General features: G+C 37.2%; 1 protein-coding gene across 4 annotated transcripts in view; it reads right to left on the reverse strand.

Moving 5' to 3' along the window:
• Positions 1-27,046, reverse strand: part of TOPBP1 (DNA topoisomerase II binding protein 1) — a 58,477-nt gene that overhangs the window by 30,814 nt on the left and 617 nt on the right. For 2 of the 4 annotated variants that reach the window (XM_045856859.1, XM_045856857.1), the window contains exons 2-12: positions 26,735-26,825; positions 20,625-20,759; positions 18,803-18,946; positions 17,984-18,165; positions 16,615-16,811; positions 13,457-13,636; positions 12,578-12,747; positions 10,590-10,753; positions 10,195-10,442; positions 2,341-2,681; positions 1,458-1,630 (exon numbers count right to left, since the gene is read on the reverse strand). In XM_045856859.1, coding sequence (XP_045712815.1) covers positions 1,458-1,630; positions 2,341-2,681; positions 10,195-10,442; positions 10,590-10,753; positions 12,578-12,747; positions 13,457-13,636; positions 16,615-16,811; positions 17,984-18,165; positions 18,803-18,946; positions 20,625-20,759; positions 26,735-26,818 — 2,018 coding nt within the window. In that variant the 5' untranslated portion in view covers positions 26,819-26,825. Of the gene's footprint in view, positions 1-1,457; positions 1,631-2,340; positions 2,682-10,194; positions 10,443-10,589; positions 10,754-12,577; positions 12,748-13,456; positions 13,637-16,614; positions 16,812-17,983; positions 18,166-18,802; positions 18,947-19,954; positions 20,120-20,624; positions 20,760-26,734; positions 26,826-27,046 lie in introns of those variants that run through there. The other 2 variants (XM_045856858.1, XM_045856860.1) reach the window with 2 other exon arrangements.

Here is a 27,046-nt window from a genome sequence, read left to right on the forward strand (position 1 = left end):
AAAAGAAATTCACAATCTGGGCACTGGGGTTCCTTGTTACTACTGGGTTGATAATGACTTTTAGACTTATAAATGATTTCAAATTCCTCTTTGAACCAAGAGTTATTAAAAAACAGTTCTAAAATGTTCAGTTGACAAGGTCTTTTCATTTTTTATTTCTACTATTCATTTCAAGTTTTTTGGACTGTGATTACAGAATATGGTCTGTACTTATTCTACTTTAGGAATCTATTGAGGTTTTCTTTGTGGCAAATATCTCTATAGGCAACATTTACAAGTGTTCCACAGGCACTTGAAAAGGTATGCTCACTGTTTGAGGGTAGATCTCTAACTATGCTGTTTAAATCTATCCTTCCTAGTCCTGGCTGTTATGGCTCAATGGACTGAGTGCTGGCCTGCAAACCAAAGGGTCACAGGTTTGGTTCCCAGTCAAGGCACATGTGGGCCAGGTCCCCAGTAGGTGGCACATGAGAGGCAGCCACACATTGATGTTTCTCTCCTCTTTGTCCTTCCTTTCCCCCTCTCTAAAAATAAATAAATTAAAAAAAAGAAATAAATCTATCCTTTCTCGTTTTCTATTTGACCTGTAATGAAGTAAAAGATGGGAATTAAAGTCTCCAACAATGTGTATTTATACTGATTCCTCTTTGTATCTCCTGTCGTTTTTGTTTCATAAATGAGTGCCATGGTCTATTTGATATACACGTATTTCAGTGTGTGTAGCACTCTTGATTTATAGGCTCTCTTTTTCTTGTTTAAAGCACTGATTTGAATCCAAACTTGTCTGACATTAAAATTGCAACCCGTCCTTTCCTTTTGTTTGCCTTTACTTGCCATCATTTTTTCCTGAGTCAGTTTGTTTTAGGTGCATCTCTTATTTAAAATAATTTTAAACGTTGTTTCATAATCTAATATAAAATAGCTATTCTTTTAATTAGTGTAAAAGTTTAGTTCATTTACATTTACTGGTACAACCGTTTTCTACTTCCTTTTAAAACAGCCACCATCTAACATTCACTTAGGGTTAATTTGGATCTTGGAAGCAACTTTTAAATTAATTTTCTTTTTCCCAAAGTATTCATTATTTCCATTTAGCATTTATATTTCTGGCTGAAAGCCAGAGGAACAATGAATGTATACTGAAAAAGAATACATCAACCATACAGTATGTGGAAGGAAATAATGCACACATAAATAATATTCAATAATGCTGCATGGGTCAGCTTTAAAGATTCTCTTTCCTGGCAGGTAAGCATTAATGTCTGCAGTCTTAACATCTGCCAGACATCTATCCCGCAGGACTCTCCCCTGTCCCTTCGAGCCATCACATAACTACACCACACACTGCTCATACATACTATAAAGCCACCAAGCTAAATTCTAATTTGAATGCTCTCCAATTAGTCAAAACAAATAAAATACATCAAGACAGCAGGTACACTAAAAATACTACATACCTTGCTCCAAGGAGCTCTGCTAAGAACGTCAAAGAATCTTTTTCTGCTCCTGCACACTGGCTGAATGAAATAACACAGTCCTCTAAAGGAGTCATTCCTGCCATTACTGGGACTGGCTTGAAGACAGGACTTGACTTTGGATCAATTAAAGTCTGACAGTCTATACAAGTTACCTTTAAAAACAACAGACAAAAGAACATCAACCTGAAATAAGTGACCAGTGGTTACACTGGTTCAGTTACAGTAGCAGTAATTTTAGTTTAGGTAGAAAGCAATTTTACTTTAAACTTGCGTATGCTCATTCTCAATACATTTGAATTATAATATGTAAAGAAATAGACACACCAATTCATTACATTAAATGTTACATTCTAAAATACTGAGGATATTAAAATCAGTGAAACTTATCACTGAATAATGCTTCAAACTTAATTTCTTCCAATGATGTATTAGTTTGTAATTTTTTCCTCTTAATGCTTGGAAAGTAAAAAGAAAAACAAAAACAAAAAGAAAACAAACCAACACCCCAGTGGTGAAATTACCAGCCCGTGATAAGCCAACCAGATAGAATAATGTAAACGTGCATGTCATGCTTTGGTTGTGAGAAAACAGGGGAAACTGAAATCACTCAAGATGACCTGACGTAACTTCCTAAGAAGAAATGTTGCTGGTTTGGCCCCTGGGAAACAAAACATCTCTACTCTACCAGAATTAGAACCAAGAAGCCTGAACATTTTCATATTTTAAAGTTTCCTTTGCTAAATGCAAAATTCAGATGCTGCCCATACCCAAACAGTAATTTAAACCAAACTGAACTGCCTAGGAAATAAACATGAACACTCCTGGCATTCCAATATCTTTAACTGCTACAGTACTTCCTTACCAGCCATGTGTTTGTAACGACTTCCCCCACCGCCGTTTCTACGTCAGACCCCAGCAGAGGAACCACAGTATAGTCGGCAACAGTTCGGCTCTGAAGGGATACGATTCTTCCAGCATTTTCTCTTATGACAGTTGCAATGTTAGATTTATTTTCACTACTAAAACCCAAAACAAGGAAACTCTTTTGGCTAAATAAACCTTCTTCTATAATTGTAGAAGCATCAGGGAGGCAATGACTGACAGATCGGTTTTCTTCTTGCAGAGAAATATGAGTAGAATCATTGAAGGGCTGAATATAAGTAGTGTCATTAAAGGCCCCCACTTCAGACTTTACAGCTTCAACTGGAAGAGAAAAAGAATTGTTTTCTAACTGATAATTTAGCTTAAAGTTTTATTTCCTAGCAAGGATATTAAGGTAACATAGAGCCTGAGAATTGTGCCCACACTTAAAAACTAAGGCTTTAATAAGTACACAATGCATAAAGGATACAAACCCACCCCACCTTCTGGGCCACCAAGAGTGTTATCAGTATTACCATGTATTATGAGGAAGGACAACAGCAATCGTGTTACTGTTTTAAGTGCTCCTACCGTGCTAGAAACTAGTTGAAAATTATGGTGCTCTCATATTTCATAGGTGTGTCTTAGTTCCAAAACTGGTTTAGATAATTCACAATGGAGAAAAATCATTACGCAAAAAACAGAACAGGTCTAAACAGTCAAGCCCTTTACATGGAAATAACTGTAGAAATGTAATAATACTAAGGTTACTGCTCTTTTAAAAATTCCTAAAATGTTTTGTATTGAAATTGGAGCTACTTAGCTTCTATATAGATTCCTTAAGAGGAATGATCAAGGACCTAAGCAAAAGGTCTTAACTTCATTTTAAGATAAAGTTGACTGATAGAAGGGTAGTAAAAGAAAAAAAATAGCTACATAAATAAGTGTCGATAACTAAACTACACAGTCCCTAGTATGCAAAAATATTGTTAATTCAAGGCTAAAAGTTTAAGAGGTGAAAAACAGTGTTTTTTGAAAACTCTAGCAGCGTCCTGTTGGAAGGTAACACTTTATGGTAGGGGATCAGCAAACTACAGCCTAAGGGCGAAAAGGGCCCAGAGCCTGTGGGGAAGAAGGTTTTTACATATTAGGACTGTAAAAACAGAACAAAACAAAATGGAATAGGTGACAGAGACAGAATGTGACTGGTAAAGCCTAAAATATTTATTGTCTGGCCTTTTACAAAAGGTTGGTCAACCCATGCTTTATGGGGTTCCAATAAGCCTGGAAGCTATTCAAGGATTCTTCACTTACTTATTTATACAGGTATTCTGCCCAAGTGCTTTACATGCACATAATTAATGCCCATGATGCTACCAGGTTGATATTATTAGTACATTTATACCCTTTCTTCAGGAGAAATCTCAGGTTTTAAGAGATTATGTAACCTAAGGTCATAGTTATAAAATGGCAGAAATTATATAAACCAACACTGCCCAACTCCAGGGTCCATAACATTGTCATAATGCCATCTCCTTATATCTATTCTCTTCTCCAAAAGATATTAATATTTTCACTTTTAAACTAATTACTGCCATAGATATATAAATAATATATAAATAAGGAGTGTGTGTGTATATATACATAAAATTTATTCCTACTTAATGAAAGTATTGAAATTGCTCTTATTGATAATCTGAAGAACTCTAGTTTTGTCTAGAGCATTAACTGATCAGAAGATTGTTTGACCCTCAGTTTCACAGTACAATGAATAAGAGACAATAGTATATTTATAATTTATAGAGATATATGAGGATGAGTAAGCTTAGATAGAAATAAAGATGACATGCTACTGTAAAACATTCTGCAAAGTAGATTTAAAATAGCAATTCTTAATACAAAATGTAAAAACAAAATATTTTTTGCAATTATAATTGTCTCACAATCACGGCTAGGGGGAAAAATTTGATGTCTATACACTGCAGGTGAGGTGGGAAGAAGAATCCCAGAGGAATTTTAGACTGCTACTATAAAACAAACTAGAAATACCAAGTCCTTATAAACTATAAGCAAAACCCTGAAGTTATTAAGAAACTCAGAACAAATGAGCATGTTCTACAGCAGTTCTTTCCACTTATTTTAGTAGAACCCTTTTTTCAAACCAACTTCATTCAGAAGCACACAGACACTTCTTGATAAACCTATTATTAAAAAACTTTCTCAAATCACAAGTAGTTTAGCTTTCACAAACTGCAAAATGCTTGATTACATTCTTTATAAGGCGCTAGGGAATTCACTGAGATTTATTGTCACCAAATCCTTTCAGAGTCAATAGATCACTCGCTGCCCTAGAAAGGAAGACCTGAGAAACAAATTGTTTTCCCCCACTAAGTGTCCCTGCTGAAGGACAGAGCACAAAACTGCTCCTAGCCAACCTGCGGCTGCTTTCTACCAGAGCACCCTGGGAAGCTGGCGCGATCTGCTGTGACACACTAATATAGCATAAGCAGCTGGTCTGATAAAAGTCAATTTTGCAGTGCATCATGAAAGTAAATAATGCGAATAAAAAATGAATACTGGAAATTCCCTTATAGAATATGATACGGTAGACATGCAAAACACTCACTATGAAACAATGGAAAATACAGCATGAAATATTAAAGACATCTTTGTAATTGCATAGCTGAGATTATAAGAAGGCAAGGGAAATCCTTAAGGGCTAAAAATGAAATGCTATTGAGCATCAAATGGTTACTAAAGCTAATGGTTACCCTGAAGTTACCCTGGCAACCTAGACCCTTAAAATATAAGGATATCATGCAGAGGGACAGGTGTTAAGCCTTTGGTTTCACACAAATTAGCAGTGGGGTAGAGTATACCCTAGGAAAACAAGCCCAGAAACTCTAAAGGGAAATGCCTTCACTAGAATGTAGAACAAAACCAATCAACTAACAGCACCATAAACACATCCTACAAGAGGAAATAAGCAGTACACTTGGTTTGGCTTTGGGTCAAGGGGAAAACAGCTCTCCTGGGAAGCCATCATCACGAACTGGTCCTCAAATTAGTTAAGGATATAAATTTATGGAAGCCTGATAGTCCAAGAATGTCCTGCCAATAAACTCACTCAGAGGTGTCCTAAGTTGGAAGATTCCTAGGCTCCAGGCAGATTTAGACATGAATCTTTTCTGGAGGAACAAATTCTCACCCCAGGCTGCCAAGAATTCCCATAGTCCTAATAAGAATGATAAATATCGCAAAACACATGAGGAAACCAGGCATTGTGAACAATAACCAAGAGAACTTCCCCACTCCTCCATTCAGATGTTGCAATTAGTTAAATGTGTTATAAGAAATAAAGAACAAACAACATGAATACAGAATAAGAGACTATCAAAAGAATTAGAACTTCCAGAAACTGATGAAATTAGAAGGAAAGGTTAAGTGACCTATACACAGAACTAATGGGAGTTAGAGAATATAGAGAATGGGGGATAAGAAAAAAGAAAAAGAAATCACTCATTCTTGGATTCAGGAAAAAATGAATTATAAGAGGACAAATCAGTGATAACATCTGGACACGAAAAATAAAAGATATTAAAAACAGGTAGAGAAAAAAAGATTTTCTACAAAAGAATGATAATTAAACTGGCATCTGACTTCTTATCAAGCAAGCATGGAAACATGACAATAAAATAATATTTCCAAAGAGTTTACACCAGGGGTGTCAAACTCATTTTCACCAGAGGCCACCTCAGTCTCACAGTTACCTTCAAATGGCCGAAAGTGATTTTAGGGCTGTATAAATGTAACTACTCCTTAATGAGAGGCAAGGAGCTTGGCACTACCGCCAGGCAAAAACAAGGTGCTGGGCCAGATAAAACAAGGTGGAAGCTGGATTTGGCCCACGGGCCTTGTGTTTGCCACCTGTGGCTTAGTCAAAGTAACTATCTGTATGTCTAGCAGAACTATCTTTTAAGGAAAACTGGAAAATAAAAAAACATTAACAGAAATTAAAGGAATTTGAAATGTATCCTTTAGAAATTCCTTTCTAAAAGGATACATTTCAAGAGGAAAGGAAATGATTCCAGAAGAGACGTTTCAGAAACAAGATATGGGGGACTTCTGGCCAAGATGGAGGCGTAGGTAGACATACTATGCCTCCTCACACAACCAAAATAAGGCCAGCAACAATTTAAAAACAAGATAACAACCAGCTATGACATAAAATTGAACTGCATGGAAGTCGGACAACCCAGGAGTTAAAATATACACATGCATTCAGACCGGTAGGAGGGGCAGAGTCGGGCAGCCGGGAGGAGAGGGGCCGCAGCACAAAAAACAGTGGCACCGGGTGTGTAAAACATCCCGGGCACAAGACCGCAGCAGGGGGACCATGGGCGCGCAGGTGGCTGGCAGACCCAGTGAGGTGGTGACTGTGAAGCAAGGTACTGTATGCAAGGTGCCTGGCTGTCCAGGCAATCCCACATTTATGCGCAGATAAACCAGGTGAAATTGGGCAGTGAGACCATGCAACCCAGGGTGCCAGCATTGGGAAACAGAACCTCTGGACACTGATCGAAAACACCTGTGGGGGTTGAGGTGTAGGGAGAGACTCCCAGCCTCACAGGAGAGTGCATTGGAGAGACCCAAGGGGTCCTAGAATGTACACAAACATACCCACTGGGAATCAGCACCAGAAAGGCCCAGTTTGCTTGGGGGAAGCAGTGGAAGGGACTGAAATCCAAAGGAGAGAGGAGCACCATTGTTCCCTCTCGGACCCTACCCCCACATACATCACAACCCAGCAACTGGGGTGCCCAGCCCTGGTGAACACCTAAGGCTCTGCCCCTCATATGTAACAGGCATGACCAGACCCCTCCAGAAATGGCCCGAACAGATCAGATCAAAGCTCCATAGCAAGCACAACTAAGCGACCAAGAGATAGCCAACCTATCAGATGCATAGTTCAAAGCACTGGTGATCTGGATGCTCACAGAATTGGTTGAATTTGGTTGCAAATTAGATGAAAAAATGAAGGCTATGATAAGTGAAATGAAGGTAAATGCACAGGGAACCAGTAGTGATGGGAAGAAAACTGGGACTCAAATCAATGGAGTGGACCAGAAGGAAGAAAGAAACAACCAAACAGAAAAGAATAAAGAAACAAGAATTCAAAAAAATGAGGAGAGGTTTAGGAACCTCCAAGACATCTTTAAACATCCCAACATCCGAATTATAGGGGTACCAGAAGGGGAAGAGGAAGAGCAACAAGTGGAAAAGTTATTTGAACAAATAATAAAGGAGAACTTTCCAATCTGGCAAAGGAAATAGACTTCCAGGAGGTCCAGGAAGCTCAGAGAGTCCCATAGAAGTTGGATCCAAGGAGGAACACACCAAGGCACATCACAATTACACTACCCAAGATTAAAGATAAGGAGAGAATCTTAGAAGCAGCAAGAGAAAAGGAGACAGTTACCTACAAAGGAGTTCCCATCAGACTGTCAGCTGATTTCTCAAAAGAGACCTTACAGGCAAGAAGGGCCTAGAAAGAAGTATTCCAAGTCATGAAAGGCAAGGCCTACATCCAAGTTTGTTCTATCCAGCAAAGCTTTCATTTAGAATGGAAGGGCAGATAAAGTGCTTCCCAGATAAGGTCAAGTTAAAGGAGTTCATCATCACCAAACTCTTATTTTATGAAACGATAAAGGGACATATCTAAGAAAAAGAAGATAAAAAACATGTATACTAAAATGACAGCAAACTCACAATTATTAACAACCACACCTAAAACAAAAATGAAAACACACTAAGCAATCAACTAGAACAGGAACAGAACCACAGAATTGGAGATCACAGGAGGGTTAGCAACAGGGGAGTGGGAGGAGGAGAGAGGGGGAAAAGGTACAGAGAATAAGTAGCATAGATGGTAGGGAGAAAACAGACAGGGGGAGGGCAAGAATAGTATGGGAAATGTAGAAGCTAAAGAACTTATGACACATGGACATGAACTAAAGGTGGGGAATGTGGGTGGGAGAGGGTGTGCAGGGTGGAGAGGAGTGAAGGGGGGAAATGGGACAACTATAATAGCATAATCAATAAAATAAAAAAAGAAACAAGACATGGGAAAAAAAGAGCTAAACATGTTGGCAAATCAAAATATATTGACCATATGGAATAATAATGACAATGTCTAATTGTGACATTAAAAAGGACAATAAAAATAACACACAAAATTACATAAGCTGAGTGTCTTAGTAAGTACATATGTAGGGGATGTGGGCAGCAGTGATGTTAAAGTGTTACAAGGTTCTTGTATTATTTAAGGAATATAAAATTCTGAATAACTCTAGATTTTAAGCTAGGATGCACATTAATGTTCCAAAGGTAACCACTGAAAGTATAAATAGTATACATAACTTTCAAATTAGAAGAGGGAAAGATAGAAAGTATAGAGTGGGATCTGAGGCAGGAAGGGGGAAGCCCAATCCATCCAAACAGCAAAAGTGTTAAAAAACAAGGAAGCATAGAAAAATGGGACAAAGTACAAAATAAGAAGGTAGAAAAAGAATCAAAATATATCACAAATAACAACAAGTGTAAATCGATCAAATTTACAGTTAAAAGAAAAGGTCAGTCATACTAATTGCTGATCCACATGAGGCAGGGATAGCTGCATTAGTATCAGACAAAACTGATTTTAAGTTAAAAAATTATTAGAAAAATGAGGATCAGCATGCAATAAAACTTCAAGTTACACAGAAACTAAATTGGAAATTCCGATACATGCTAAAATATGAATGAATCTTGAAGACATTAACTGAAGTAAATTCAGCCAGCCACAAAAGGACAAATATTGTTTTTCTAATAGTTTTTTTAAAGATTTTATTTATTTTTAGAGAGGGGAAGGGAGAGAGAAGGAGAGGGAGAGAAACATCAATGTGTGGTTGCCTCTCACGCTCCCCCCACTGGAGGACTTGGCCCAAAACCCAGGCACATGCAATCCCTCAGTTTGCAGGCCGGCACTCAGTCTACTGAGCCACACCAGCTAGGGCAAAAGGACAACTATTGTGTGATCCCATTTATATGAGCTATCTAGAATAGTCAAATTCATAAAAAAACAGAATGGTGGTTTTAGGGAGTGAGTAGAGGGAGAAATGGGAAGTTACTGTTTAATGGGTATAGAGCTTCAATTTGGGAAGATAATGTTCTGGAATGGATGGTAATGCTGATGGCACAAGAATGTGAATATAATTAACCACTGAAGTGTACACCCAAAATGGTTAAAATACTAAATTTTACGTTATATATACTTTACCATAATTTTAAAAAACTCAAACCCAAAATATTCTATAGTATTTTGGATTTCATCCAATTTGTGTGAAACCTAAGACTTAACACCTGTCCCTCCTTAAAGTTTAAAGGTCGAGGTTACTGCCAAGATAGCTTCAGGGTAACCATTAGCTTTAGGAACCACTTGATGCTCTTGATTCACTGTGTAAAGTATATGCTATCTAACCACTACACTGTACACCTGAAACTAACACAAAATAATACTGAATATTGTACACTGTAATTGAAAAATAAAATTAAAAAAATTCACATTGTTTCAAACTTACACTAAGTGATGCCAGATATAAAACAGATCAAAGTGGAACCCTTGAGTTGAAGAGACAAGAAGGGGTCAGAGGGGTCAGAACCCCTTAGCTTTGTCTGCCTAGAAAAAGTTACAAACATAAAACTTAAAGAAAAAGGTTTAACTTAAAATTTTAAAAAACCTGGCAAAAATCACGTATGTACGAGTACTATGAAAGCAGTTCTTAATGACTATAGATACCAATCAGCGATTTCTTACCTACTATTGGGTTATCGTTTACATATTGAGAGAGCAGGTCTTCATCAGCCTGCTCATGCTTTTCCGCAGAGGCACACTCTTTCTTGGAGAAGCTGCTATTCCTTTTTAAAAGGGATGTTCTACTTTCAGGTTGGTCTGAGACTGGAATTTCCACTGGCTTGTAACTAGCATGGATATATGGCTCTTCAGGAAGCATATAACCTTTGCTAAAACACTCCAGCAGCCATTTTGCTCCCACCACATGAGGCCTATGAAAACAGTATATAGTTATGCATTAGTTTAAATTATAAAGACCATCATCCCACTTGCCATGCAGTTTCCAAAATTATATCAATGTGCAATTTTAAGAAAAATTATCAGGGTAGAAACTGGTTTGAATTAAAAACTGACAAAACCTGTGGGCTGACTTATCCCAAAACTGCTTCAATTCATCATCATAATCTCCCACAATAACATGAGTTACATCTTCATTGAGCTGGTTAAAACGAACTCCACCTCCGTTGTTAACAAGCCTTCTCAGTTTATCTAGTTTTCTGCCACTAAAACCACAAAGATATATCTGAAAAAAAGAAAAGACAATATTTACTTTAGATCAATGCATGTAAGATGTTTTCTCTCACAATACATTTATTAAACATATGTTAAAATCTACTGTGTATAAACAAGATAACTCTTGTGTACGTTTTAAGACAAAAAAAAGAAAAAACAAGAAAATATATATCAAGGGGTGTATTCTGAAACTTTGATTTTTTTGAACAATTCTGAAATTTTTATTTTTATCACTTCTTCATAATCCCATAGCATTTTTATCCCTCACAGTAGATACTCGGTAATTACTCTGATGCTTTAAATAAAAGCCTTAAGTAAATTATCATCTGAATGTTAGTGCATAGTAATTTCTAAAACACAGGCAGCTTCTTAAAGATCCTACTACTTGTGGCCCTGGTGAGGTAGCTCAGTTGGTCAGAGCATGTCCTGATACATCAAGGTTGTGGGTTCAATTCCTGGTCAGGGCACATATGAGAATCAACCAATGAATGCATAAGTGGAAAACAAATTAATGTTTCTCCTCATTCCTCTCTCTCTCTAAAAATAAATCAATAAATTAAAAAATAAAGATCTTATTACTTGTAAATTTTAAAATAATTATAGAAACAAGTGTCTGAATTCCAAAAACTGGGTTTAAATTTTGGTTCAGTTGTCAATGATTAACCACACGACCATGGCAACTTAGGCCCTTTAAACCAGTTCCTTACTTCTAAGTCAAGATCTCTTTTTCACAGAGTTAAATAAACAAGAAAATTTAAGTCAAGAGGTGAGCACTGCTTTGTGGATAACACATGAAAATTTATTTTTAATTATATATGCACTTATCTAAACTAATCAATATAAAAATGTTTTTCATGTGTTTTGTTTTTAAAAAATTTCTTAACAAATCTATTCCTAACTGCATTTATATCCCAAACTAAATAGCCTCCATTACTAGAATATATTTAAACAAAAATTAGAAATATATACTTCCTATAAGAGTAATTAAGTCATATCCAGAATTAGTATATTCTAAAGTAAAAGAATCTACAAGACACTTTCTGGTCTGCCAGTAAGTTGATAAATTTTAAAAGTTAAGGAAGGTGAGGTAATCTGCCCAATTTCCTTCCTTAACAATAGAACAAGGTTGAATCTCTGCTACTCTTTGAGAAATAATGCACAGCTTATTCATGCTACAAGCAGGAATATATCAAGTAAGCATTCAGCTCTAGGAGACCCAGAATATAAGATGTTTCCATCAAGGCACTTATAAGGTAATTATTCGTGCACTAGAACATTAAACAGCCCAAGAGACACTAAACAAAGCAGTGGGTCTAACGATTAGAAATACAGGCCTTGGAGTAGACTGCTGGTTACTCAAGGTCTGCGACTCTGAAAGAGAACTTTTTAATCCTCTACGTCTCAGCCTTTGGATAATATCCATTTTAGAGTTATTTGTGGGAATTAAATGAGCTTATACATGACATATTAATAATATATATGAAATGATTAGCACAGTGTCTAGCGTATTATAAGCACTTAAAAACCCCTTAAGTGGTTCAGAAACTAAATGATCTCAAAACACAGCAGATGGAAAGTTTAATGTAGTTAGAAGTTTCAGGAGAGCTGAAAACTGATAATGGACCTTGAAGGATGACAGATGAAGGCACATCCCAGGCAGCAGGACCATGACTGTTAAAGGATGGACATGGCCTAATAAATGCATCTGCTTAGCTAGCATTGAAGGGTTATGCAGATACGGAGCAAGCCCAACTCTGAAGAGTTTTCAAAGTCAGACTAGGAAGTACCAATGTACACTGTCACTTCCTACAATTATTACATAATAAAGACATACCCGACAACCATCTAATAAGTCCTCAGGTGACTGAAATGCACTGACATCCAGATTTTCTAGATTTTCAAGTGCTGGATCCACTTTGCTATTAAAAATGGAGTTAGACATCGATTCATTTATGCAACTTGCAGTGATGTTGGAAATATGGCTGACATCTGAGAGAGTCCGACCTGCACAGTCAACAAAGATGCAACCAAGTTACGAAGGTAAAATAACTGTGATTACACGCTTTCCTCTAGATTAAGTTTCCTTATACACACAGGGCTATGAAACACTTCCAAAGTTAAGATTCAAGTGTTTTTACTGAAATCATGGTGGCAAAGCATGAAAAGGGAAACTAAAACGAAGGTTCATATTTTATTTAAATAAAAATATATTTAACATATTTAACAGTGGCTTGCTTTTAATAAAAATCTGAAGTTGCTGGCTTTAAGGTCCAAGAAGCCTACATCTGAGAAAAAAGTTTATAAATATTTGCTGAATTGCCAACATGTCACCTACAAATAGGAAGTTTTAAATTTTATACAGATATAGATAATCTATAACAATTGCAGCAAACTAATAAAGGAAATGCACTAATAGTATTTGAACATCAAATTTTTAAAATTAAGTTTTCAGTTTAAGTCTTTATCTGTTAGTATTCTTAATTTCTTTAATCATCTTTTGCATTACATCAAGATATGTAAGAAAGTATGCATTCAATATTAAAAAAACATTAGGAGTTCTGGACTAATTTTTCATTCAGTTTGGTTAATATACAATTATGCCTAGAAGCAGAGCAATAGAAGACAGAATTCCCTACTATATTCGCTGATCCTATTAACAAACCAATTCTTACACAGGGAACAGATAGTTTACTTTAATCCCAATGAGACTTACTACCACCTGTGTTAACCTGGCCGGTAGGAGTTGAAGTATCAGGCATAGTCTTTGTTTCCGGTCTGGGCTCTATCTTGTACATGGATTCATCCTGACAAAAACCTTTCTCAACACTGTCAAAAAACCATTGCGTGGTGACACAATGTACATTCCATCGCTTGGCACACTCATATTTCTGACCTGTCATGTTAAGAAAGAGAAAAAGAGAAATGCAAACCATTAAACTTTGCCTTGGCAGAAATATTCAAATTTATGATAGATTATTAAAAAAACAGATGAGACAAAATTAAAGTTAACAGTAATTATTCTTAGTTTTAAATAAATACATGTGCTATGTGAGGAGGTATATCTCTCTTTTTTTAAATTTTAAAAAAAGATTTTATTTATTTATTTTTAGAGAGGGAAGGGAGGGAGAAAGAAAGAAACATCAATGTGCAATTGCTGGGCGCTGTGGCCTGCAACCCAGGCATGTGCCCTGACTGGGAATCGAACTTGCGATGCTTTGGTTCACAGCCCTCACTCAATCCACTGAGCTACGCCAGCCAGGACAGGAGGTATATCTCTTATAAAATTATATAGTTACCCCACAGTTGCAACTGAAGGGGTAACTGAAATAATATTATACTTGGTTTGAGTATAGCCTCCATCACTTAATTTATTTAAACAAGTTTATCCATAACATAGGAATAACTCACAGAATTATGTCATCTTATTAAGACTCCAGGGGTGCCAGAAGAAGAGGAAGAGCAAGAAATTGAAAATTTATTTGAAAAAATAATGAAGGAAAACTCCCCCATTCTGGTGAAGGAAAGAGACTTTCAGGTAGTCCAGGAAGCTCAGAAAGTCCCAAAGAAACCAGACCCCAGAACACACCAAGGCACATCATAATTAAATTACCCAACATTAAAGATAAGGGGAGAACTTTAAAAGCTGCAAGAAAGGAGACAGTCACCTACAAAGGAGTTCCCATAAGACTATCAGCTGATTTCTCAAAAGAAACCTTAAAGGCAAGAAGGGGCTGGAAAGAAGTATTGGAAGTCATGAAAGGCAAGGACCTACATCCCAGATTACTCTATCCAGCAAAGCTATCATTTAGAATAGAAGGGCAGATAAAGTGCTTCCCAAATAAGGTCAAGTTCAAGGAGTTCATCATCAACAAACTTATTATATGAAATGTTAAAGGGTCTTATCTAAGCAAAAGAAGATCAAAACTATGATCAGTAAAATGACAACAAACTCACAACCATCAACAACTGAATCTAAAACAAAAGCAAACTAAGCAAACAACTAGAACAGCTACAGATCCACAGGAATGGAGATCATACGGAGGGTTATCGGTGGGGAGGAGGAAGGGGACGAACAAGGGAAAAGGAAGAGGGAGGAAGAAGCATAATTGGTAGGTACAAAATAGATAGGGGGGCATTAAGAACAGTATAGGAAATGGAGAAGCCAAAGAACTTACATGTACGACCCATGGACATGAACTAAGGGGGTGGAATGCTGGTGGAAGTGGAATGAGTGCAGGGCAGAGGGGGATAAACAGGAGAGAAAAAATGGAACTGTAATAGCATACCCAATAAAATATACTTAAAAAAACGGACTACATAAAACAACTGAAAATGTCAGATGTTTGCAATATAAAAAATACCAGCTTTGAGTAGGCTACTCCTATGTCATCAGATTCTAACTGAAGTACAGGAGAGATATGTAGATGGGTAAGTTATATAAAAAAACTTTTATTAGGTTATATGATCTATAAAACCTTTTAAAAGGTTATATGATAACCTTTTATTGTCTTAAAAATATTTTAACACAATGTATTTTGAAACAATATCATAGAGAAAATTGAGGTCAACATGTAATAAACAATAACATGAAATGGTTATTTTTTTCAATCTTGACAGGAAATGAACTACCTTCAGAATTAGAAAATATCAATAGTAGTTATCAACTCTTCTTAGAATCCTAGCATCATAATTGGCCATATCCAAAATTCTGACTTAAGTATAATCACCAATTAATTTTAACAACATTTTTCTAATGTAGGTAGCTGGGTAAATCACTGTATAGATATGAGGTAACATTAACAAAATTACTTCTCATCAACTTACATATATTTCAAGGGTATTGATAAAAAATATTCTCCAGAATAAAGATTATAGACCACCACCCTGGCTGGTGTGGCTCAGTGGACTGAGTGCCAGCCTGCAAATGGAAAGGTGACAGTTTCGATTCCCAGCAAGGGTACATACATGCCTGGGTTGTGGGCCAGGTATCTGGTCGGGGGCATGTAAGGGGCACCTAGCCTACGTTTCTCTCTCTCACATCCCTGTTTCTCTCCCTTTATCTCTCCCTTCCTTCTCTCTCTAAAAATAAATAAATAAAATAAAATAAAAAGATTATTGAACACCAAAATTAATAGGAATTTTAAGGAATTCTTCTCATTGGTAATATATTTTTCTTCATGGCCTCATTTTCTGTGAAGTGTATCTTCAAGTAAAAACTTACAGTTCATTCAGGAAAGCTGATTCATTCCATTAAAAACAGAGCTAAGCCTTTAATATGCCATTAGAAAGAAATGTAATTTATCTACAACTATTAGTTTTGTTGTTATTCATTCAAATTTCCTACCTCATAAGTATTTGGTAATTGTGTAGGAGACTCGAAAAAAATCAGTCCTGACTAGTGTGGCTCAATGGATTGAGCACCAGCCTGTAAACCAAAGGGTCTCTGGTTCAATTTCTAGTCAGAGCACATGCCTGGGTTGCAAGCCAGGTCCCCAGTAGGGGGGCACACGAGAGGCAACCACACAGTGATGTTTCTCTCTTTCTCCCTCCCTTCCCCTCTGTCTAAAAATAAGTAAATAAAATCTTTAAAAAAAAAGAATAAAAAAATCAGATAATAAATTTAGATAAAACACCACTGGAAATTTTTGTTTTATATTTAAATGATATATTAAATGATCTGGATAATAAACACTAGGATAGTCAAGTAATTTTCTACAGATTGTGACCCAAACTATCCTCGTAAGATTAAAAAAAAAAAATCACGCTACGTTTATGACATGTAAGAAGCAAAAGCTATTCTGGAAAAAAATCTTAAAATGTTAAAAAGTAGAGAAAATTTTGCATTTGTCCATTTACGAAATACAGTTTTACCTTTTGGCTCTTGCACGATGAGGTGTGTACATTCATTCATTTTCAATTGTCCCATGTATTGACCTCCATGCTTAACTGTGAGCTGCTGAACTCTCTTTCTTTCTGGACCATCTAAGCCAGTCACACAGATTATGCAACCAAGGAAAACAGGACATTTGAAGTCTTCCATGTTTACATCAGTATATCTAGTTATTTTACTGGGGAAAACAAATGGTAAAAAAGAAAAAATGAACATATTAAATATATCAGTAGTTTAAAATTTACCAGAAGAATAAGGACAAACAATATCACTAACGCTTTCCCCATTTTTTTAAGATTTTAATTACTTTTAAGAAAAAAGAACTCACAGGCACACTGAGAATTACACTAATTGCTCATCTAGATCGGCGCCATGTCTCTAATAAAAAGTAACATTTCAGACAGTCTCTCGAACCTGTTTTAGAGGAAAACATTTCATTAACTCTAAGTCCACATGGCCAAAGTGGTGTATTTTCCAAAATTTTAATTTTGGTTGCCTAGTAGAAAAATGGAATTTGTATCCTTTTATTATACTATATAAATAATAAGCAATGATTGGGGGGCAGAAACCAACAAAGATATCACAGCCAATCTGCTGCCGTGCTAGGCAGGTGTGCTGATGAAACAGGCTGGGAACGAGGGTGCCCACGTGGAGACATGATCAGGATGTGCTGGATGGTGCTGAAAGAAGACTGTAAAAATTCCTAGTTAATTCAAACAGTGGCACCTGGACGCAGGGTTGTCATTCTAATTTCAGGGAAAACTCAGCTCTGTCCCTTGAAACAGGATCTAAGTTCCACAAGGGCAGAGATGCTACCCTGTTTTGCTCACTATGTATACCTACTGCCCAGCTTAGGCCAAGTACATCAAATGGGTTTAATTAATACTTTTTGACTGATCACCCCCCCAGCTAATGCTTTACATGTTTACTTTCAACCGTACACATAACCACTGTGGGAGGAAACACAACAGCCAAAATGGTTAATTGACTCTCCATCTTAACATATGAGTACAGTATTGAAGGATAAAGCAACAGAAGAGTTACAGCCACCACACTGACTCTCCCAACTATTTTACAAATATTTACTGCTGAAAACAATTTTACCATCAAAGCATTTTCTACCTTGTAGCTAACGTTAAACCCACAGCCCATTCCACCTGTCATCTACCCTGATAATAACAGCTTCTGGATGCTGCTTGTTTTCATTGGAGAAAAGAATAATGACCCCATTTTTGTCCCTGAATCCAAAGAGGACACCACAAAGCCTACCCTATTAAAACCCACAATAAGCCAGGATGACAGAATTGATCACTTTTTCAAATCTAGAATATATCTAAATGTTTTTCTTACTTCTCTTGTGACTTCTCCCAAAGTGTTTTTATCCAAGAAGGAAGCAAAATAGGTTTCCTTAGATTTGCGGCAACTAAATATTTTTTGCTACCAACTTCTCCGGCAATGAGGTGTGTAACTGACATGTTAAGGTCTCTGTATACGTGTCCACCCATCATTTGTACATATTTATGAACTTCTTCCTGTAGTCCCAAAAGAAAACATGTTATTAAAACTGAAGCAAACAACCTCTCTTCTATTTTCTATACAATATCCCATAAATATCTTGTTGTTGTTAAGCTTGAACACACAAATGTTTCTCACTGTCATAAAGTAAATAACCAAACTACTTTTTGTAAGTAAAGTGAATATAAATTATAAATAAATTCTAAAATAATTACCTTTACACATTATTTTCCTATTTATCTCTTTTAATTCCATGAAGTTATTAAACTATGTTGCTTCTCTAATATATTTCAATTTACCAGACATATTTTAAAATATGCAAATTATATAAACATATATAGTATACCCATCTCTCAGAATCTTTTTTAAAGATTAACTATAGTGAAAAAATGTGATTCAAAAGCAAACTCACTGACTATATAAAAGTGAGTTTCCTTTAAAAATTATAAAAAAAGACTTCAACTAGCCAGTTTTCAATAAAAGATTCCTCTGTATCCAATTTATTAAAAAATAAAAGATACACACTGTTGTATATTGACTTCGTTATAAGTTATGAATACCAAGTGTAAGGTCTTTCAAAGTACAGTGTACAAGGGAAGAATTAAGTATGGAAATAGATACATTAATTGTATTCCTCAACACCTCACCACTTACCCTTTTGTCTTTTTCCAGGCTTGTACAAGATACAGTTACATCACACATAACCATGTTATAAACTGGATGTTCAGCTCTTGGGACACACTGCTGGTGGTGCATACAAAATATGACTACTTGAGGACCAACAATTCTGCAGCCAAGCTATAAAAAAAGGAAAAACTAAGTAAAGAAAAGAACTTCAGTTTTTATTTACCAATTCTTTATAGACGTTGATGACCACCACAACAAAATAACCAAATTGTTATAAGAAAAAAATAAAAACCATTATATAATTTCTCAGACATACTACTAATTTAATACATGCACCCACATAAAAGCAAATCCAACAATGCAGCCTATTAAAGGAAATAAGATTTAAGACCCACATTCACTCAAAATTGCCATTGAAATTTTAATCTCTGAAGCAAACACAGTCTTAATGATGGGAGCTATGAGTAACAACAGTCTTATGCTGCAGGTGGCAAACACAAGGCCCAAAGGCCAAATCTGGCCCTCCACCTTGTTTTATCCAACTCGGCACCTTGTTTCTACCGGGTGGCAGTGCCAAGCTCCTTGCCTCTAGTTAAGGAGAAGTTACATTTATACAGTCCTAAAATTACATTGGGCTCTTTGAAGGCAACCACAAGGCTGATGTGGCCCCCGGTGAAAATGAGTTTGACACCCATCTTATGCTATAATAATTAGGAAATACCCATATATACTTTTCAAATAAAGCATCTAGCCAGTGAAGCAGTTTAAAAGTATAAGCCTAAATAACCTCCCTCTGAAACACTTCTATGTCACCAAAAAAACCCATATAATCCTCAGCAGTTTTTACATTTGTGTTTTAAATACTCTTTCTCCAACTCAAAGTCTTCCCATGGAAGATCCACAAAGACTTCTCTTAAGATACTGCAGGTTACTAAAAAAATTACCTTTCATTTTCATTGATAATTGACACCAGCACATTCCAGCCAAGCTAAAAAGTCTACAGTTGTGAAAGTCACCATGGCATGATTAACTGAAAAATCTGTGTTGTAAATGATTACTATCTTCTTGGTCAGCCAGAAAAAAAAAAAAGAGTTTTTGATGCTACTGATTCTGACAAGCAGTGTTATTTCCAAAAGGAGGATAAGACCAACAGTGCTTTTGGCAAAAGTGGGCACAGACCTTCCATAAATTGTACAGACACTGCATCTACCCACTCTTCTATGTTTTCTTCTCCTTCAAATAAGAATCACTTCTTTGTAATCTGGATGGAATTACAGCCCGTTTACTTTTATTTCAATGCTTCTCTCTTGTCCAGACACCAAAAAAGTAATGAGTCAGTAGACTCTAGAATCAACAGAAAGAAATAAGATGGCTCACTGGTACATTAGCAATAGTCATCACCAAAATGCTTCCTTTTAGCATATAATTTTTCAGAGACTGTATGAGGTATAGGTACTAAAATTCTTCCTGCATGAGCATGTAGGAAAGACAACAAATAAGCAAGCATTACTTTGAGGTCTTTTCCTACTCTTTATTATTTCTCCCTGAAATATTTTGCAACTGCAGTGAGTTTAAGTACCATAGAATTCCACTAAAACACTTCATCACTATAGGGTTCACTCATAACCAGTGAAGTTAAATCCCCGGAAATATAAAAATTACATATAACAAAAGTTTATTATAACATAATTAGCCTTTAAAAATATTCTGGTCTCCCCAAACCAAAGGATGCCTCTGTATTCACAACTTGCATAACACTTCATGATCAGTAAAGAATTTATGTCCACTGATGTCAAAAAACCAAAAACAAAAAAACACACATAAAGGAATACACTAGAAGTCAGCAAACCTTTTTGAGGTGATCAAAGACAACACCACTAAAAGGGTCACAGATATAAAGTGATCTATCATTCTCCTTTATCTTCAATGCCTCTTCTTCTGTAATAATCTGAAGATATTCTTCTGATTGGAATTCTTTTATTGACTGAAAGAAAAAATAAAATAAGATTGTACCTGATGGTCAAGATGGAGGCCTAGGTAAACATGGCTCGCCTCCTCACAGAACCACAGAAAAAATTACAACTAAACTACAAAACAACTATCACCCAGAATCACCAGAAAACCGAGCTATATGGAAGTCCAACAACCAATGAATTAAAGAAGTCATATTCATTCAGACAGGTAAGAGGAGTAGAGATGTGGAACAGGCAGTCCCACTCCACATGGGGTAGGTAAAAATTGGGAAGGATATTTTGGGATTGAGGGATCCCAGCCCCACACCAGACCACCTAGCTCCAGTGCCAGGAAGTTAAGTCCCTAAAACTCCTGGCTGTAAAACCCAGTGGAGGTTGGGGCAGTGGAAGAAACTGCAGGATTCTCAGGCATCTTCTCTTAAAGGGTCCCCAATGGACTTAGGGCTTACATAGACTCACTCCCTCTGGGCTCCAGCACTGAGGCTGCAGCTCAAAGGGCACCAGCAGCATATGGGGAGAAACTGAAGTGTCTGACATCAGGGTTTTATCCCCAGGGACTTGTCCTCCTGGACAAAACAGAGGCCAGGCAACAGTCACTATCCCTTTTCTGAGCCCTTCTCCATACAGAGTCAAAGGCAGAGTCTCCATCTGAGAGTATCTGAGACTCCATCAACCTAATTCACTGGGTTGCCATGTCCAGGCAATAACATAAGGCTCCACCTTATCCAATTTCACAGACTCGCTTTTCTACAATAGGCCATGCTCGTAAAATAGGGAGTCAAAGCAGCTCTATCTAATACATAGAAACAAACACAGGAAGGCTGCTGTAATGAAGAAATAAAGGAATATGGCACAATTGAAAGAATAGAATAACACTTCAGAAAAAGAACCTAACAAAACGGAGATAAGCAATCTATCAGATGCAGACTTCGAAACACTGGTTATCAGGAGGCTCAAGGAACTCATTGGGTACTTCAACAGCATAAAAAGACCCAGGTAGAAATAAAGTTTACACTAAGTGAAATAAAGAGAAAATTACAGGGAACCAACAATGAAGTGGATGAAGCCAAGAATCAAATCAATGATTTGGAACATACGGAAGAAAAAAACATTCAATCAGAACAAGAAGAAGAATAAAAGAATCCCCAAAATCAATGATAGGATAAGGACCTCTGGGACAACTTCAAACATACCAACATCTGAATCACAGGGGTGCAAGAAAAAGAGAGAGAGCTAGATATCGATAATTTATTTGAAAAAACAATGAAAGGAAACTTCCCTAATTTGGTGAAGGAAACAGACATGCAAGTCCAGGAAGTGCAGAGAATCTCAGACAAGATGGATGCAAAGAGGACCACACCAAGATACATCATAATTAAGATGTCAAAGGTTAAAGATAAAGAGAGAATCTTAAAGGCAGCAAGACAAAAGCCGTTAGTTATCTACAAAGGAGTTCCCCTAAGACTGTCTGCTAATTTCTGAAAAGAAACTTTGCAGGGTAGAAGGGATTGACAAGAAGTATTCAATGTGATGAAAGGCAAGGACCTACAACCTTGATTACTCTATCCAGCAAAGCTATCATTTAGAATGGAAGGGAAGATAAAGTGCTTCCCAGACAAGGTAAAGCTAATCAACACTAAGCCATTATTACATGAAATGATAAAATAACTTATTTAAGAAAAAGAAATCAGATGTTCCGGCCACGATGGAGGCATAGGTAGACACACTTCGCTTTGTCACACAACCGAAAGAAGGATAGCAACCAATCTAAAAATAATAAACCACCAAAAGTGCCAGAAAATCAAACTGCATGGAACTCTGACAAACAAAGAGTTAAAGAAACATTCACCCAAACCGGCAGGAGGGGCAGAGATGGGAGAAAGGCAGCTAAGGGGAGAGGGCTGCAGCAAGGTGGCAGACCACGCAGGTGGCGAGGTGGGGCTGGCTGAGAGGGTTAGTGGCATGGTGGTGGACTGCACAGACAAGGCAGGGCTTGCTGAATGGCAAACTAAAGACTCAAAGCTAGCTGTAAACTACTGCAGAGGTTTTATTGCCATGGTGGGAGAAACATCCAGGCTCACAAGAGAGAGTTTGTTGGAAAGTGGGGCTAGAGCAGAGCAAGCAGCACTGTTCCCTCTCTGACCCCTCCCCCACAGAGAGCACCACAATGCAGCAGAGGGTTGCCCCACCCTGGTGAATACATAAGGCTCCACCCTCTTACAATGTAACAGGTGCACCAAGACAAAGAAATATGGCCCAAATGGAAGAAGAGATCAAAACGCCAGAAAAAGAACTAAGCGACAAGGAGATAGCCAACCTATCTGATGCAGAGTTCAAAACACTAGTAATTAGGATGCTCACAGAACTGATTGAGCTTGGCTGCAAAACGAAGGGACAAATCAAAGCTACCCGAAGTGAAATAAAGCAAAATATACAGAAAACCAACAGTGAAGGGAAGGAAACCAGGATTCCTATCAATGATTTGGAACAAAAGGAAGAAATAAACATCCAACCAGAATGAAATAAAGAAACAAGAATTAAAAAAATATGAGGAGAGGCTTAGGAACCTCTTGGACAACTTTAAACATTCCAATATCTGAATCATAGGGGTGCCAGAAGAAGAAGAACAAGAGCAAGAAGTTGAAAACTTATTTGAAAAAAATAATGAGGGAAAACTTCCCCATTCTGGTGAAGGAAATAGACTTCCAGGAAGTCCAGAGAGTCCCAAAGAAATTGGACCCAAGGAAGCACACACCAAGGCATATCATAATTACATTACCCAACATTAAAGTTAAGGAGAGAACCTTAAAAACAGCAAGAGGAAAGGAGTTACCTACAAAGGAGTTCCCATAAGACTGTCAACTGATTTCTTTCAGGCAAGAAGGGGCTGGAAAGAAGTATTTGAAGTCATGAAAGGCAAGGACCTACATCCAAGATTGCTCTATCCAGCAAAGCTATCATTTAGAATGGAAGGGCAGATAAAGTGCTTCCCAGATAAGGTCAAGTTCAAGGAGTTCATCATCACCAAGCCCTTATTATATGAAACGTTAAAGGGACTTATCTAAGAAAAAGAAGATCAAAACTGTCAACATTAAAATGACAACAAACTCACAACTATCAACAACTGAACCTAAAAAACAAAAACAAAAAGTAAGCAAACAACTAGAATAGGAACAGAACCACAGTAATGGAGATCACATGGAGGGTTATCAGTGAGAAGGGGAGGGGGGAAGGTTGGGAGGAAGGTACAGAGAAGAAGAAACATAATTGATAGGCATAAAATAGACAATGAGAGGTTAAGAATGGTATAGGCAACAGAGAAGTCAAAGAACTTAAATGTACAACCCATGGACATGAACTAAGGTGGGGGGAATGCTGGAGGGATGGGGGTGCAGGGCGGAGGGGCAATAAAAAGGAGAAAAAATGGGACAACTGTTAATAGCATAATAAATAAAATATATTTAAAAAACATCAAAACTGTGAACATTAAAATGGCAACAATTTCACAACTACCAACAAGTGAATCTATAAAACAAATTAAGCAAACCAGCAGAACAGAAACAGAATCACAGAAATAGAGATCACATGGAGGCTTACCAATTGTAAGGGGAAAGGAGAAGAATGGGGGAAAAGGTGCAGGGACTGAGAGGTACAAATTGTCAGGTATAGAAGAGGCAGGGGGATGTTAAGAACAGAATAGGAATTGGAGTAGCCAAAGAACTTATATGTATTACCCATGGACATGAACTAAGGCGGGTGCTAGAGGGAATGGGTAGTACTGGGTAGAGGAGAGCAAAGGGGGAAAATTTGGGACAACTAAATAGCATAAGCCATAAAAGATATTAAAAAAAATAAAAAGACTACACCTGAAATTAGTCACCTGTATTTAAATCCTATGAACTCTGTCTTCAAAATCCAGCCTTTTCCTTGTTGGAAGCTACCACCATCTCTCACCTAGACCTCTGTAAAAGTCTCTACAGTGCTTCCTTCTCCCTCCCTTACCCTAAGTCTATTCTCCATAGAATGCTAGTAATATTTTTAACAATATAAATCAGGTTGTGTAACTCTCTGCTCAAAAACTCCAATACGTCCAGGCTGGTGTGGCTCAGTGGACTGAGCGCCAACCTGAGGGCCTGGGGATTGCTGGTTTGATTCCCAGTCAGGGCACATGCCTGGATTGCCAGCCAGGTCCCCAGTTGGGGGTATGTGGGAGGCAAATGATCTATGTATCTCTCACACATCGATGTTTCTTTCCCTCTCTTTCTCCCTCCCTTCCCCTCTGTCTGAAAATAAGTAAATAAAATCTTAAAAAGAAAAACAAAACCCAACTCCAATGGCTTCTCAGCACACTCAGAATAAAATGCACATTTCTTATTATGGCCTACAAGTCCAGAGAGTCTGGCCCTTGCCTGTCTCCCTGTCCTTATTGTCTACCCTCCACCCAGCTTGCTTTTTCTCTAGCCACTTCTGCTCTCTTGCTATCACTGGAACAAGCAAAGCATGACCTAATTTAGAGGCGCTGCTCTTGTTTCTACTCCCTGGAATACTCTTCTCCCAGGTCTTCACTGGATTCAATCCCTCACTTCAGTCAGACCTGATGAAATGTCACCTCCTCTGAGATACCTTTCCTGATCATGATTTTTAAAATAAAAATAACCTTTTCCTCCAATCTATGTTATGTAGAAAAACACTGAAAACATTTCAAGATCTTGTTTGCCATCATATCCTGGCACCCAGATAAGTACTCAAATATTTTCTGAACAAAATTTGAAGTCCTTATGTTAGAGTGATCGTTTTAGAACAATTAAGTCAGATCATGTCACTGTTCTGATTAAAAGCCTCCAGTGGCTCTCCATCTCACTGAGAGAACCAGTCATAAAGTCCTTGCAAAGCTGTACAAGACCTCTTTACTCGTACTCTGTGAAGCATCCCTTAATATTCTTCCTCTATCTCTTGCTTACTACACTAGAGACACACTAATGCTGGAGAGACACTCTAAGCACTTTCCCAGGGGCCTGATTGTTCCCTCTGCCTGAAACCCTCATCACAATCATGTCCACAAGGCTAACTATCTCATCTCCTTCAAGTATACTGAAATATCTTTTCCATAACACATACCCTGATCACACTCTATTTAAAATTACAAACTTTGGGTCTCTTTCACCCCCAACAAACGTCTTCCAGACCCCTTAACATGTTTTGCTCTTTTCTCTTCCCATTGCACTTAGTGCACTGTAACATGCTGTGTAGTTTACTGATTTGTCATGTCTGATAACTGTTTATTTCCTCCTGCTAGAATAGAATGTAAACTCTGAGAAGAGAGCACTGATGCATCCTAAGTACTAGAACAGTGTTTATCAGATATGGACACCAATAATTATTAGCTGATCGAGTGAACTGTAAGGAAAACCCAGCTACAACAGGGCTCCTTAACCTTTAATGTATACAGGATCACACTGAGGATCTTGTTAAAATGCAGCTTCTAATTGGCTAAGTCTGAGCTGAGCCCCAAGTTCCACATTTATAACAAAGTCTCAAGCCATGCTGATGTTGCTGGGGTCTGTGAGCAGCAAGGCCTCACGATACCCACAGATTCTCCCATATTATACTGGACATAATGAAACATACTTTAACATTAACCAATTAACTAAAAATTATTTGTAACTAGTATAAGACTGACTCAATATTTTTCAACACACAAAGGTCTACTCTCATTAGTAGACAAAGGAAAGCAACTTAATTTTCAAGAACAGCAGGTCTGCTACTTTCAATAGAAGATTTAATAGATTTAAGGCCCCCCAAAATATACAATGATATACTTAATTTAAAATATGTAACAATGATATATCTGTGTTAATGGAGACTACAGTAAAACTATGCATTATGAAAATAACTATTACTAAGATACAAAAGCCCAATAAATTAAAATCCCTAAGAAAAAAATAAATTCTGAACATCAAACAAGATATTTTTCAACTGTTCTTACCTCAAGAGCTTTAAGAAAACATTCGGAATTGCCTGAAGATTTTAAAAACTTCACAAAAAGTGGTTGTTTGTCATTTCCGGACATTTTTGAACTGCCAAAATAAAGGAGCCATTAACAAAAACAAAAACACATTATCCACGACGTTATATGCTTACAGCATATATTTATTTCTGCCTATTATTTCTGCCCAGACAAGAATGCATAAGAGAGGATATTTTGACCTTGTCCATGAATTCATCCACTTCGTTTGTAAGAAACGCTGGAATATGGGAAAAGTCAAGAAAAAATATGACAACACCAGTCCTTGCACGT

The sequence above is a fragment of the Phyllostomus hastatus genome, unplaced genomic scaffold (genome assembly GCF_019186645.2).
Source record: "Phyllostomus hastatus isolate PE091 unplaced genomic scaffold, TTU_PhHast_1.1 phas_scaffold_129, whole genome shotgun sequence".
Classification (NCBI taxonomy): domain Eukaryota; kingdom Metazoa; phylum Chordata; class Mammalia; order Chiroptera; family Phyllostomidae; genus Phyllostomus; species Phyllostomus hastatus.